The sequence below is a fragment of the Acanthaster planci genome, linkage group LG14 (assembly GCF_054643075.1).
Source record: "Acanthaster planci isolate LZ-2023a linkage group LG14, COTS_SCS, whole genome shotgun sequence".
In the NCBI taxonomy this organism is placed as follows: Eukaryota; Metazoa; Echinodermata; class Asteroidea; order Valvatida; family Acanthasteridae; genus Acanthaster; species Acanthaster planci.
In genome coordinates, this window is record NC_141790.1 from 4110845 (window position 1) to 4126867 (window position 16023).

General features: G+C 41.8%; 1 protein-coding gene across 3 annotated transcripts in view; it reads right to left on the reverse strand.

The window, feature by feature from the left end:
* The window catches only part of LOC110984422 (uncharacterized), a 163940-nt gene that overhangs the window by 123576 nt on the left and 24341 nt on the right, over nucleotides 1–16023 (reverse strand). For all 3 annotated transcript variants that reach the window (XM_087145948.1, XM_087145947.1, XM_087145949.1), the window contains 8 exons: nucleotides 15633–15747; nucleotides 11919–12093; nucleotides 11729–11780; nucleotides 11366–11503; nucleotides 10212–10423; nucleotides 8931–9064; nucleotides 6869–7077; nucleotides 5403–5548 (listed from right to left, as the gene is read on the reverse strand). In XM_087145948.1, the coding sequence (XP_087002074.1) occupies nucleotides 5403–5548; nucleotides 6869–7077; nucleotides 8931–9064; nucleotides 10212–10423; nucleotides 11366–11503; nucleotides 11729–11780; nucleotides 11919–12093; nucleotides 15633–15747 (1181 nt within the window). The remainder of the gene's footprint in view (nucleotides 1–5402; nucleotides 5549–6868; nucleotides 7078–8930; nucleotides 9065–10211; nucleotides 10424–11365; nucleotides 11504–11728; nucleotides 11781–11918; nucleotides 12094–15632; nucleotides 15748–16023) is intronic.

Sequence of the window (16023 nt, forward strand, 5' to 3'; positions counted from 1 at the left end):
AAAGTGAGCAATAACGTGGATTCACCAAAGGAGCTGTTAGGTAGTTCCAGTGTTGGTCCGTCCCATTGAGGAGTCCCTTGGCATCAATGTGGCCAAAGTCAAGACTGCCCTGTCATGTGAGCAGTCTCTTTGCAGGACATCGGTGAGGTAAAATGTCTGTCACCACCAGATTTAAATTTTTAACAATTTCTAAATGTGACTAGTGATATTCCTCGGTTGAGCCCGGTTCAAATACGTGAATTTGAATAGAAACCAAAATGAAAGAACCAAGGACAGAGACTGTACAATTGAAAACCAGCAAATCACTTATATTTCAATATTCACAAGAAGTACATGTACAACATTCAAAGCTTAAAAAATCAAACATAAGGCTTATTTGGCACTGCAAGGTTTTGGAATAAATGAAGTTTCTAATATCACAAAAATAATTCCGCTTCTGTCGTGGGCTACCTTGTTCACTTCAATATCTTTTGCTTGTTATCACTTCACAGTATTATATTCCAGAAGTTTCCTATTTCGAAGTTCTCAAAACAGTTTCTTGTTTGCTCTATGACTGTTTAAAAAAAATATTGTACTTAACAAGTCATCTTCAAATGCAAATACAGAATTTTACCGGCCCAAACTGGCTACCGTATACACACTCAAATAGTGTATTTAAGATGAGTTTTACGTGTAGACTGGAGATTGGCTACTGTATCAGAGCTTCAGGGTAGGCTGCGTCTGTTCGCCCGTTGCCCAGTCTCAGTACGTCATGTGGCCAGAGCACTGTTCCTCGGGTAGTAGTAGCTCGATCATCTCAGAGTAAGCTAAACCCAGTGACCATCTAAAATCAAAACATGATCCAAACCTTCAAAGTCTTTGGCCAAATTTTATATCCTAGAAGTCGATAAATGCAATGTTTAAAAATTCATCTACAATTCCACAAATTCCAAAACTTAATGCTTTTTTCCAAGAGGCTGAAGACGTCTAGATTTTAAATGTAATTTATGCACTATATGACTCATCTTTACTTATGCCTTCCATGTAGACATGTGACATGGTTTAGTCTACAAAATCACTAATTTTCCCTATTTTGCCAAATGTATTCTCTAGTTTTGCAATGAATATAACCATACCAACCGAGTGGTTGGACTGAATAAACTTAAAAGAAAACACAGGTTTGTTCGGTGGAGTATTTCGAGAGGATGAGGGCTGCGATTGGAACAGGAGGGCGACATGTCCCGACAAATTTGAACCTGAATTTTGGTCAAAAGGGTGGAAAATGGGATCGATCGCCAGAACAAACTAACAAAGGAGTTAAACCTTCAGAAGCTAAGGTTTCTGGAGTTGATAGTGGTTAAACCTTCAGAAGCTAAGGTTTCTGGAGTCGATAGTGGTCAAGCATACCCTGAATCGGTCATCATATTTCACATCTCCACTCTAGACAACAAAATTTTGTTCTGCTCTAACTCACACACACTCATTCTCACCCCTCACTCATTTGTTGGCTTGAATGCCCATCCTTTAGTTTTCACAGTTCTGAGGTTCTCAAACAAAACCCATGGCTGAATATACAATACAGTGATGCAATGTCGCGATAGTACAATTACAGAACGACACGCATCCGACCGTACTGACGCCATAATTGGTTGCAGCCCATCTCAGAAGGAAATTCATGCAAAGATGATTGACTGACATGGCCACTATTCCATGTTACTCAACAGGGAGGGTTACAGCTTTCTTGAGAGATGTCACAGAGCTATAATACCTATGTTAATTAACTCGAGATGAAGTCTTCTAGCATGCTGTTTTACTTATCTTTATCAGAACATCCTGAAAGTGAACTGAAGCTTCAGTCGGAGTAAGACTCTGCTATGCACACCATGAAGTGAATTGTCATATTTTGCTGCTGCAGACAATGTGCGTGGATTCATGTGGACCCCTTACGTTGATTTGAATGATAGTTTGGCAATGGAGATCAAGTCAGGTGAAGGGATGCTGGCTGAGGGTAGAGTATGCACAACTTCAGCTGATGGAGAGGCCATGGCGTGAGGGCAGGAAGAGTGGTGTCTGAACAAGTAGTCTGGTTAGACGAAGGAACCAAGGCTGGCGTGACCAGAGCAGGGTGATGAGAAGTACCCGGCAATGCTCCTGCTTAATCATGGAGAGCACTGCCGGGTTAAGGGATATCGGGAGAAAGACGTAGGCCAGCATCCCATCCCAGTTGATCTGAGGAGCGTTTGTTACCCAGGCTTGCGAGTGACGAAACCTGGTGCAGAACATCGGTAGTTGAGCGTTCTCCACTGAGGCGAATAGGTCAAGGTTTAGTTTTTTTTACTTTGGCAAAGACCTGCGCCACTACACCAGAGAGTGGGCCTCTGTGATTGAGTTGTTGACTCCTGGGATGTAGGTTACTTGGAGTTCGAATCTTGGTCTTGTGCCCACAGGAATATCTGCCAGGTCAGGAAGCATAGTCGAAGAGAAAATGGGTGACTCCTTAACTGTTTTAGGCCACTACAGTGGAGTTGTCTGAGCGTATCAAGATGCATTTGCCCTTGATGCTCGAGCAAAAGTATTGAATGCTGCTTGGAGTTCTTGCATATTGACATGGTTCCCCTGAATTTGGGGTTCCCAAGTTCCCGATGCCTGGAGCAGGGGTAGGGAGGCTCCCCATCCGAGGTGGGACGCATCCGTGGTTATTGTTTCCTCCGTGCTTGCCCTTAGGAAGGTGATCCCCCAAGAGAGGTGTCTTTTCGTCAGCCACCACTGAAGGTGGGGGCAGATGAGGTTCATAATGGGAACAGGTAGATTGATTGCATCCCACGTACTTTGGCCTGAAGAGCATTAGCAGATGTAGTTATAGTAGTGTCATGTATACTGAACACCTGAAACACCAAACACTGACCGCCTGTTAAAAGAGCGGACGAAAGCACAGAAAAGAGCTGGAGTCCCCATGACATGGGGCCGGTCTGGTGGGTTGGGCTCGGCAGTCGTCTGCTTATGCAGTGGTGATGGAGGGTAGGGATCGCGAAGGCTAAGCTTGTAAATGGTGTCGATTCGCTTTGCCTCAGCCTCCATAGTTTCCATGAATTTCCCAGCAAAAAGGTCTTGCTATAAAGCGGGAGATTTTAAAGTTTTGACTTGACCCCCTCGTAGGAAATATTCATGGTGTTGAACACATTGGATCTTCATGCAGAAGTAGCCATCGCAGAGATCCATGTAAACTGTTAAAAGACAGTGTTCATGTGTTCTCATCAAGGGTCCAGAGTGCTTCAGCCGCCAGGTCTGCAGTGACAGGCTAGTCTTCCTCACATGCATGTGCCAGGTATTCTAATAGAAGTGATAGGAAGGCAGTGCAGTGGACGCCATGTCACGAGGCTCTATCAAGCTTGGCCAGGATAAGGTCAAATTTAGTGATGACCTTGTTCTTGAAATGGGATTTTCCCGCTTGATCTGTGAGCATCTCAGGTCATCTTATCTTTGGTGGTGACAGGAATGTTCGGGATGGAGAGGAACATCTTGCCGCACGATTGGTCTGGTGGTAGTTCCAGGAAAAGAGACATCGAGGCCTCCAGTCTAGTGGAGTGGCGCTTGAAGGAGGCATGCAATGAGGCCTCGGCCACGGTAGAAGTAGAGGGGAGGACCAGTATCTGGATTATGTCTGTCTGAAGAAGATGGAGACATACCTCTGAGGGTGTAGGCATTTCTTGAGAGTATTCTTCTGAGAGAGACCAGACCATGATATCCACAGAAGAAACGTCCTGTCGGGTTATGGACTTCTTGTGCTAGGTCATGGCAGAAGAAGACGAGGAGTGCTTGCGTTTCTTACACAAGGTTGAACCGGCCATGGAGTTGGTGGATGACCTGGGTGGGCCAAGGAATTGGAGGAGTGGTCACGCTGTGGTTCATGCTCAGTTGAAGGAGGAGTCTGATGAACTGCCTGGGCAGTTGCCTTGGAGTCGTTCTTCCTAGTGAGCCCCACATGATAGCCAGACAACAGATTGACATACAGAAGCTTCAGCAGCGACGCAGGCTTGTGGGTCCTACTGCCCATGTTGCAGTCTGCGTTGTGCCTGTGTGGCCCAGCATTGTATTAACTGGGGCCACCCCAGATGACAATGGGGGCGAAGCCGGGGAGGGTGTAGTGTCTGGTTCATACCTGGATGTCCCTGCTGGAAAGGTGTCTGAAGGTGGTGGCTTGTGGCATGAGGCGGTCGGTGTGGCTAGTGTAGATGGCTTGGGGCCATCCCAGAGTGAGCTTTGTGAGCTATGCCGGTAGAGTGCTGTATTCTTTGGTAGGCATTGGTGGAATGTGGACTACCACAATAGACCTTGTCATCCTGGTAGCTACACAAGTACTAGGGGAGCTGAGCGTTCAGATTACCTGCACCACAGCTCAGTCTCCTGTTTACATGTGGTCATTGGTTCCAACCAGTGCTTGTGCTGGTGGAGCAGACCGTTAGTGTGGTAATCACAGGTATCGGCTTCAAACCTTGACATCTTGATCCTATCGCTGACCGACTCCTGTCGGTCTGTGGGAGAGTTGGAAATCACTGCATGCGTTAAGCCCCCAACTGTCCCGGGTCGCCCGGTTGATCATAATAATATCGCTAGGTATTACAAGCTTCATAGAATCAACATCAGCAACCATGAGCATGCACGGAGGGAGAGAAAATACTACACAAACCAACCAATAACACACACATTTAGTAATAATATGTAAATACTCAGTTTATTATTTATAAGTTACAGTTGATCAAGATACCACAGGAATGTGGACTGAGAATAGAAACTCAAAAACTTAAAGATGCCGAAATTGACACTTCCGTTAGTAATAGTGCTAAGAAAAAGAAGGACGAACATGGCGGCCACAACGCAGCACACTGTGGGAGTAGAGAGAGCACTATAATTGATCAAGTTTTCAGCAAATAAAATAAGGCCTAAAGGAATTTGCATATTTAGCAATTGTTTGGGGTAGTATGAAAGCAGAAAACTCATGGTTCTAACAGAAAGAAACAAATTAAGTATGTTGTCAAACAACTAAAGCAGATTGCACGACTTACAGGAACGTTTGTTTAAACACCAAGTCATACATGTGAAACATCTGTGTAATGTCATTTCACACCAAACTGAGGGTAAAATGGCAACTTGTACGCAAAGAATTTATTCAGACTTTGTGGAAAACATACAATAAATTTTTCACATCTGCGCAATTGAAAGAGTCCTCTCATTGGATGACAGATGGAATATTTTATTTCATAAGACAGATCCGTTTGAATAGCTCATTCAGTCTGTTATTCATTCAATTTAATTCCATTCAATCTCAAATGATTACACTTATAAATATTCATAATTTGTGTAGTAACTCTTTCAACTGAATTAACATACAGAAAACACAGAAGACAGAATGCGATCGAGCCCACCTGCAGTATGTTGAGGTTGTATCCAACATAGCCACTGAAGCAGAAACGAGCTTTGAAAATATCCCATGAAAAATCAGCCAGTCCAACCAAAACTGTGGCATAAGCCTCATCGAAAAGGTCCACACGCAGGTGACTGTTAAAAAGAGCTGTTAGTCATATACAAAGTTTTAAGTTCATATGTTAAGACCATGCATCAATTCTTTTCTCAACTGAAGAGTTTGTCTTCAAGTTACTTAGCTGCTCATGATTCCAAGAGGATTATTTCTTAATAACAACTAGGTTCAGGTTTTTAGACAACATTTGATCCTCAAACATTCTTGTTCTTACGAATTACATCTCCATGACGTAAATTTGTAAATGTACAGTGGAACACTGCTATTATGAACATAACAAGATCCACACAAATGTTCAGTTTGGACCAATCCAGTGACAAGAATCAAGAGCCATTACTGAGGTGTCCCCACGCATATGAAAAAAAGCATGCACATTGATCATGCTTCCACATCAGCCAATGGGAGCGTGCTGCTAACCAAAATCACATGCTCATCAAGCTTAGGAATGTGCACCTGAGTGATGGGGCCATCGCAGTAATGGCATCAGCGAATCTGTCTATAAAGTACTAAGAGTGATGTCATTGTGAACCATAAAGCGCAGTGCAAGTGAATGGAGTACGTGCATGTTTTGGTTATTTTCCGCTTGTTTTTACGCAAATACCCTTCGCACACACAGCTGTGCAGTTATACATGGGGCCCCACAAAGCCAGTTTTTACCTTGTGGGGTACCGAAATTGACAAGAATTTCACGAAACTGCTATTTGGAAATAACTCAAAAAGGGGAAACTTTTATGGGTAAAAATCTGTCGCAAATTGAAGTGTTTTACATAAGGGACATATGGTCGAAATTTCAACCCAGGAACGTGAATTTGGTTTAAATTGGAGTGATTGTGTGGGAGTTTTGTACACGAGAACAAAGAAAATACCCCACAAGTATAACTGTGTAAGGATGCTTGCACGTGCCAGTGACATATTCACTTTGGCACTCTGTAGCAGTGGTTCAGCACAGCAATTTCTGGTCACAGATATGCATCGGTTCTGAAGTATACATTCAAACGTGTGGTAGCCTACTCCACATGCCTCTGTATGAGGATTTGGGCAAACATACGCACAAAATAACGCTAAAATAACAAAACTGTCATCCTATACCTTGTCTGTATGCCATCTCCTTTCAAGTTTAATCTCTGGGGTAGTCCTCACTGGAAATTCTGATTTAAATTTTTTTTTCATTTCAAACACATTTGTTATGTTTGGTAAAAGTGCACAGACAATTCAGGATCCAAGGAGACTGTTCAGCATACCCTAATGTCCGGTATAACTGTGTTTGTAATGGTGGCATGCCACTCTCTATGTGTATAGATCTAAAGCCCCAAATGAAAGCCATGTACACATTGAATAGTTAGAGATGCTTACAAATCTTCATATCAAGTTCATTCTTGATGGTCAGGCCAAACGCGGCTCCAAGCTCTTTGCTGCCTAGGAGTTTGTGCCAGTCGAAAGATGGACTTGGTAACTTGAACTCCAAGGGATCCTGCCAGAAATTCCTCCTCAAACGACGCCTAGAGGGAACACTTGGAACAGTGGTGGTTGCCACATCTTGGGAGGAATTGGTTGTAGAATATCTGAAACAAAAATAGTAACAACCATCTTCATCAATTCTGGAGTATTACCCTATTTGCACAGGCAACATGTACATATGTAGCAAACTTTGTTCAATCTGACCAATCACAAGTCCTACTTTAGCAGCCCCGCAAAGGATTGTGGGTGTTTCCCTGACACAAGGTGCTTTTCTTAAACACTGAAGCACATGGAACAAAAATTTCTGTTTGTAAACATTTGATTGGCTGTTCAAGAAAAGACCATTAACGACATCATCTATACATGTTCTAAAACACATCCTTGCCAATTTGAGATACATAACATTTTACGTGGATGAAAATGACGGTATTTCGGCGATGACCAATAAAACATAGTCAGTAGGGGCATGGGAAAACGTCACTATGCCCATAGGTGGTAATACTCTTGATTGTATATACAGTGGTGCACCCTACAAGCAGTGGGACAGTTGTATTCAGAAGGCTGGTCATTGTTCAAGATCAAATTGTCTCGGACATCTGACTTTATATCAGCCAATTGGGGACAAAAATTAGTATTACAGCAACAGAGCATTCCAGGCTTGTGCACCCAGACTTCGGAATGCACTGCCACCGTCGACACCTGCTTCAGCATCATATGACATTTTTTAATCCTCTCTTAAAACACATTTATTTAAAATTAGTTATAGGTGCTAAGGAATTTAATCAATTACCATTGTGTGCGTGCATGTATCACTGTATTTAATGAAGTTTTTAGTATAAATTTTATCTGTCAGATTTTGTATTTTACTAATTAATTTTAATTTTTAACATATTGTACAGCGCTCTGAGATAATTTCTTTTGGAGGGCACTTTAGACAAATTCTTTATTAGTATTATTATTATTATTTGTTTCTTATGGTGTAACCAAAACCTTTACTGCGGCTGACTTTGTTGGTTTTCATTAGCATATGATTCAGCTGTGCTTGGTGTACAGTTAACTGTGTCAAAGTTTTACCATGGTGCAAAAGCTTATCACATGGAGACCATCATCTTTGGTCATGTGATCACTGCTCACTAACTGATCTGAAATTTCCCAAATGCTTAGTTGGAGATGTCAATGATGCATTTTACCAGCAATGAAGATTACAGAGGTTCAAAGTAAATTTCAGGTGGTTGGAAAGGTTTTTGCATTTCCTCAAGTTTACATAATGCCTTGGACACACATGTAGAGTGGTATCTGACCAGCCAAGAACATTATTCAGGTTCAATTCTTCATCTTTAGGAAAGCCTTGTGCTCTCAGTGCTAGTTTTCCTATCTTTGGCCACTTTCATTGAAGTATATAAAGACACTATAATTGAATACTTTTTGAAGTAGCATAACTTCATTATTCTCCACTTGTCAATTATCCTTAACAGGGGACAGTATTCATTCTTTGGCACTGTTGCAATAGGCATGTAGAGCCTCGAACTGACATGACTTGTGGCTTGTAGAATCACCTCAATGCAGCTTTTGAAGTATTGTCCAATCACATAGTATAAGAGCTGATGCAGCACACGCAAAACTATTAAGCAACATATATACACGGGAATCAGTGAACTGGCTATTATCTATTGTGTAAAGCTGCCAGATCGAGGCTCTGCATGCTCTGCAGCAGCTTGCAAAGAGCAAATAGATAATCCACACCAGTGATACAACTTTCTATACACAGCAGGTTAACATTAACACTGAATGAAAGGCTTATGGTGTACTTCAAAAAAATGCATTGAGTAGTCTATTAAACTGCTTCTTACTCCAAAGCAATAGCGCATAAGTCCTTGAGAAACGCAAACCATGATCATATCCACAGCACTCCTAACAGTGAATCATAGTCACAGTAATCCATTACATTTCAACTCACTCTTCAGGGTTGACAAACTTGAAGGCATTATGGTGTCCACCATTGGGGTGATTCTTGTAGAGCAGCGAGGCCTCGTATCTGACACGCTCATCCTCGTCTTCATCCAGGGCAGACTTCAGGAGAACCCCTGCCGCCTGTGCATTTATATAACTCATTGTAATAATTAACAGTGTACATAGTGTATATGAGCCATCTTGAATGGAACAATGTTGGGAAAAGACAGCAACATCTGTATTTTGGCCAATTTGAGACAAATCCCAGCAAACACACTCAATCTTCCAACTTTGTTGTGCATGTGAACATGTAAAACGAATGCCCTCAAGGGTTACAGCACAATTAAGTCAATACTTGAAATGAGACGTGTACTTCCTTTTTGAAATTTGAAGCTTTTCAAGGTGGAGGTAACAAGTAAACTAGATGGGTTTGCAGTAGCACCATGGATATATCTCTTTTTTTGGGTATGTAAGGTCGGAACCCTAGATACTCAAAAAAAGGGTCGGGTTGGACACTCACATACTCAAAAAAAGCCCTGGCCGGAACCTGTTTAGATGTAAATGCAGGCTGTTAATGTTGGCGGTCACTTTAAAAACATGCAAGAAACTCCAAAAAATTGCACAGGAAGGGAGCAACATTGTGTCACATGAAGGCAACAAGCAAAAGCAATAATACATGTCATTGCGCTTACAGACACAGGCAGAAAGACCCAAACATCTACGATGCTGTCCGAATGTGGATGGGACAAGTTCGGAATATTTTGGCTATTTTCAGAAACTGGAGGAATTCCTTCAATTTTGGACACATGGACATTGGGTATGTGATACCAGACTCTTGATTCAATGAGAATAGTTGGAATCATCAAGACTGAAATCGTGACTAGTAGCTACCACTGGTTGGCAAAAGCTAGGACTTGGGCGTGGCAAAAGAAAGGTCTATAAATTTGAACAGAGTTTACCGCACAAATTCGCCCAATCACAAATCGTAATGCATGGGGCAGGTATGCAAGGAAATTTTCTAAACTGTGTTGAAACTTGTCACATCTGTGGACAATGACCTTCTTTTATATGTGTTCTTCAAAGTGGCAGCATGTCACAAAGACTATTCACAGCAAGATTAGAGCTATTGTGAGAACCGTGTATCATTTATAACAATAATTTGACCAGTTGATTTTTGGATATACATTGTATACAGCTGTACAGGATTGACTCTACTTTTAACACATGCACTGGTATTCCGAGACATTAATGTGCTACATGTGCATTGATGAAAGAGTCCCTAAGTTACCATGTCATGATGATAGTCTCTCATAGAGTGCAGACCAGCCCTTTTCAGCAGTGGATGAGTGGAGCTTGAGTTGGTGTAGCTCTCTATGTGAGGGAAGGAGCGATGAAGCCCAGCATTGCCAAGAGCTTCAATCAAAGCCACCGTGTCATGGTGGAATTCCTCTTGTTCATCCTCTCTGAGTGACATCAAAGTCTTCTCATAGGTCCACGGATCTAATTGTAGCATGTAATGCAGTGTACGGCAAACTTTAAAATGAATGTGATACCCACAATGATTCACTTGAAATGTTTCTGCAAAGGTGGTTGCAAAGAATAACCAAGTACATTTGGGTTTTGATGTTGGTTCTGGGTAATCTTCTTAAATTTTTACCAGTTTTTCGAAACCTTTTGATAAGAAATGTAACAGTCTATTTTTCTTATTTATTGTGCGTATTTTACAGAAAGTTAATCTCTTCAATGTGATCAGAAATGCAGGGTACTTATCATTCTTATCAATAAAATTATTCTTATCATCTTGTTTTTTGCAGTGATATATTAAAGTTTTCCAACATAATCGAAATCACTATATTTGATAAATGCCTACAACTTTGCCCTGCAGAGAAATTGACTGCAGATTTGACAATTTTTAGATGCAATAAAAATAAATCTAAAATTTGCAATACATGAAGTGAGAACTGCAACTCAGACTTTGACAGAAAACAAGGTCATTCCAAATTTTACAAGGTTTTGTACAGTGTTTTTCAATTTTGAATGGCACGATGAATGTGAAGTGAAAAATGAGGAAGTCAGCTGATCTAAGGAAAAGTTACGTGCCGTACAAATTATTTAGGTTCACCTGAGTAGAACTTCTAATTAACTCGAGTTAATCTAAGGGCCTGTTCGTTTCACACAGATGTGGATCACAATCAGCGATCTGTCCTTAGTTCACTGACACCAGAACCCACCTCATGAGAGAATCACTGATTGAGATCCAGATCCATTTGAACCAAAAGGCCCTTCATTGGGCAAAAATACTACCTTCAGCCCAAGGACCTGATTTTTAAACTATCTTTTGATTGAGGGCCTGATTTCCTCGTCAATAAAAAGTCAACACAATGAATACTAGAAAAAAGAAAGTCACTGGATATCAAGATAATCTGTTAAAATTTTATTTACCATGCACGCCAAGTTTATCCTCAATCTTTACAACAATGGACTCTGCTTCTGCTTTGTATCCAGCTTGCCATTGGTGACGAGCTAAGGCACCGAGTACCAGCACAGCAACTCTCTGTATTTTAGGGTCTCTCAGACATTCTGTAGCAAAAAGGGACAAGACACATTTAACAGTTATTCCAAAATACATAAAAATGACTGCTTTGCAATGTAAAATTCTGTACTGAAAACCAAATGCAAAATAAATTAATAGGATTATATACATGTACAATGTACATGTGAACATAATCTCCAACTTACAACCAATAACGTGTACAACCACTCCATAACAGTACCATGGTACACAGGCAGACCCTAAAGCTATACCTGAGAACTTTTCCGGTTGGAAGACAATGTCCTCTACTGACTTCAAGTAATGCTGGAAAAAAATCAATCAAAGAAACAAAATTTTTGAAATTTTTGCACGATATCATCATCACAAAACATTCAGTGATTAATAATTGGGTGGGCAACATTAAAATTCAAAGAATGTGTTTTAAAAAAGTGTGTGCACTACCTTGGAAATAGGTTGCTTGAAGCCAACCGAGGCAATGAGTAGTCTCTCTACCAGCTCCTTGTCAGGTTTGGGAGACAGGAGGATGATATCAGTGAGGAGAGACTGTGAGGCATCAGTGTACATCGAGGCGACAGCATCCAACATGTTCAGCCTGTCCTGCTTGTCATGGGCACGCCTTGGTGGAAGTATACATGTATTCACTTATTCAAATTTGAAACCACTTTTGAACATCTCCATACTATCCATTTTGTCATGGTTTCACTTTTTTGCAAAGTTGTTAAGTTTTGCCAAAAAAAAATTCTTCCAATGTAATCCGAATTCCCCAAATGAGTGAAGTACCGTACCTTAATGTACATATGTTTATGCAGCAGCATCCAAAAGTAGACTTCAGGACAAATTATCTTTGCAGATATTGCAGCTGTGAGTGTCATATGACATAGAGGTACCATTTGTTGTGATAGAAACCAAATATTGTATAGTGCTGTGTATGTACACAGACTGTATGAATAAATCACTGATTTACATATAAATTCTGTGGAAGCCTCCCTTTATCATTGCCATCTGGCAGCAGTGGTTATAAAGGCTTAATGGCGAGTGTCTATTGTTGAACCGTCCCAACTACAAGACACTGGGAGTTGAACTACCCGCCCAGGCATACAACTGACCGCCAAATGAGCCAAGATTGCACCATACATGTAGCTCATTGCAGCAGTTGGCAGCCATAGTCCTACAAATGTACTGCACGCATGGACGAAACCCGTTCACAAGTACACCAAATGGTACATGTACATCGGCTGAATTGAACCTGAGCACCTGCACCATCCACGTTGCCAGCTTCAGGCATGGGAGGGGCACATCAGAAGAACAAAGTATATTTTTATGCTTATGCTTTTTACTGAGGGGCTCCAGTTAATTCCCGTCAGGGGGCCCTGAACACCTGTTGAAAATACTTCCCACCTGTGAAGCTACCAGAGCCCAGGACTTTGCAAGAATTGACCGTTGTTCATATTAATGTGCATATTTGTGTCACTGATTTGTTACTCAAATGTGTATAGGCAGTTCCCACAATTTTCTTTCCTTTCAAATTTTGCATTTCTAACTGATAGGTTAGTATCAGTATACAATATCGATGTACCACTGTTGTCTTGCCTGTATTATTAAGAGCATTCAGTAACTATTGGCCAAAATATCAAAGAACCCAGAGATGAAATGGGATATTAGCAACCTCACTGAGGAATTTCAGTGGTTTAGGCAACGCATGACCCTGTGCTTACAAGATAATGAAATCATTGACCAGCGCAACGTTGCAGTCAAAATCAAGATTGCTGTAAGGAATGAGGGGTTAAGGCACATAAATGCATCCACTCTCTGAAGAGTGACCCTAATAAACCAGAGGCCGTGGCTGTTTCAACACCAATTGCAAATTAAAGTAAATTTCCGTGTTCATCGAATGGAGCCTATGAGGTACAAGCAGAAAGCGAGTGAAACTGTCTATGGATGAGTTTGTCACTAGATGTAGTTAGACAAGTCAAAGCAGTGCCATTTCCAACCTTCAGAGCTTGCCAATTGCCTGCTTGAGCTGGTGCTAGCTTCCACGCCGTTCGAGGCATTTCAGAAAGAGCTCCTCAATAAACCGCCAATTTGCACAATCAAAGACCTTCCTGTGGAGGGCCACAAATACAAAGCCAATGCAGCAAGCAAGATATGCCTTCAAAACCTATCCAATTGTAGTGCAGCGTTTGCAAAGAGCATGTTCCAATTGTGGTCATGATCAGCCTCACAGATGCCCTGTGTACAATGACACATACAAATCATGTGGATCCAAGGGCCACTGGGCAAAGTTTTGCAGCAAATCTATGAGCAAGTAGCACAACAGAAGCTCCCCTTGCAGGCAGCATAGGCAGCAAAGTGCGGCGCAAAGGAAAGCATCATCACGAGGCAAAAATGGTAGATCTAAAAGCTGTGAGAGCTCCCAACATCTAGATGACATGGCTGACAAGACTGGACTAACTGACGGGGGAGCATGAAGAAGGGCAGTCCCAAGAAAACCTCTTCTACTCCATCCACATATCCAACCTCAGCATGACTCCTATATTGCACCTTGGGACAGTCAGGGCGTTCAACATTGTTGAAATCATGTGCCCAGATATACTTGGGATAAAACACCTGAAGCTCAAGGTCGACACAGATGCTAGTTCAAACACACTCTCTGTTCGCATCATCAGACACATGTACGAAGATAGAGGGCAGTCTGTCACCAGACCTGCCAAAGCCAGGCTCACAGCCTACAACGGTGCACCAATTACATGTAGGCCAGTGCACAGGCTGCATTGATATCATGTGCAGGTATAAGGCATATCCATGGTCAAAACTTTCTATGTTGGGGATGTGCCAGGTCCTGCCATAGCCGGCTATATTCCAAAAGTTCAACATGGTCACAATCTAGAGTGTCAGATCCCCATTCAGTGTGGTTGATCCACAGTCTGGTCCATCTCCGCCACAGTCTCTTCCAAATTCTTCTGCCAAGCTGCAGCTGCTACTCCTAACCAGCCCATGAATTACCTCAGTAGACAACCTCAAACAACATTTCCTGAACCAGTTTGACACACTGGGAATGTTTCAAGATTGTTTGGAAATACTCTGCAATGTTGAGCCATCACCACAAACTTGCTACAATTCATGTGCCACTCCTTGTATGAAATCAGATTACATACATGTACATGTACAGTGAAGTCACAAAGTAGGTCTTGCATGTAACAGTCATTGATCACAATATGTTAATGTTGGACAATGACCTGCCACTTTATTTGGCAGTAGTGTGACAAAATTTAGAAAGTTAACATTAAACCTGAGCCTTAAAATGTATGTTTGTGATTGTAAACTTCTCTCTTCATCGAACACTTCCTAGGATCCATTCAGCTATGGCACACTAAGCTTACTAGGTTTCGTTTAATTCAAGAAACATGTAATTAGTCTTCCATTTTGCTGCCAGGTTTTATCGTTTCGCCATGCGGTACTAGCCTTGTCTCAAGGCGTCCATGCATATCTGCAGGTTAAATTTCCCATGTGTGCAATAGTCATATGTGTAAGAACTTGTTTACGCCTTGATTTCATTGCTAGTACAGTGCGCGTTAGAACAGCCAATGTGTGAATACACAATGCACTGTACCGCACTGCTGCACTGTGCTGGCTGCCGCTGCACGCATGGGGCTCACGCACGCCATAGCACTTGCAAGTATCGGCACTGGCGCGGCGCGGACGACCCAATCAGGAGGTGGAGTGGTGTAACTTAGCATGATTCCAGCAGAATTCGTTCATTAAAACAAGCATTTGAAAAGGGTTTGGCAAGCATTTATTTTTTTAGTACTTTACAGAGAGTCTTCTTTACTTTTTAAGCCATTCTTAAAGGGAAATTTTGCAAGTTTCATTTAAAGCAGTGGATTCCGTTTCAAGGTATTGATTCCATGAATTCCATCCGTTTTCCAAGATGGTGGAAAATCACTGGCTCTACATTGTTAACAACAGGCTGCTTCAATACATGGTATGTACACATACTGTGTGAATAAATCACATATTCATAAGCTCCGGTCCCTGGAAGCATGGAACTTCCGCCTCTGCCCTCCGTCATTTTATTGCCATCTATAATATCACTTCACCGTTCATCATGTTACACTATTTCAAGGTGACAAAAACCAAACTCTGGTGAGAGTTTACCTGGACAGTGGTGGTTTGTACATAGGAGCCACCATCTCAGCCAGTTGCTGACCATCAGGCACAGAGTGCAAGGTCTGCACAAGCTCCTGGAAACAGTGGCTTTGTTCATGGGTTCCTGTGTGTGCAACAGTATTCATTACATGGGCAAGTGGTTGGCATTCATTGGCATTAATTGGAATGTGCACCACTACTTTTTTAAGCACTCTAGTTTCACAGACCCTTACCCTCACCGGCATATATGTACGTCGTCTTTCCCCCCCCTGCTTGTGAGAAACGACAAATGCCCACAGTTGCAGGGGCAACTTAATACAGTATACAACTAATGAATGTTTATAAGTGCAATGGTAAGAATAATTTTATTCAGTGAAGGATGCAATTAATGTTCTATTCC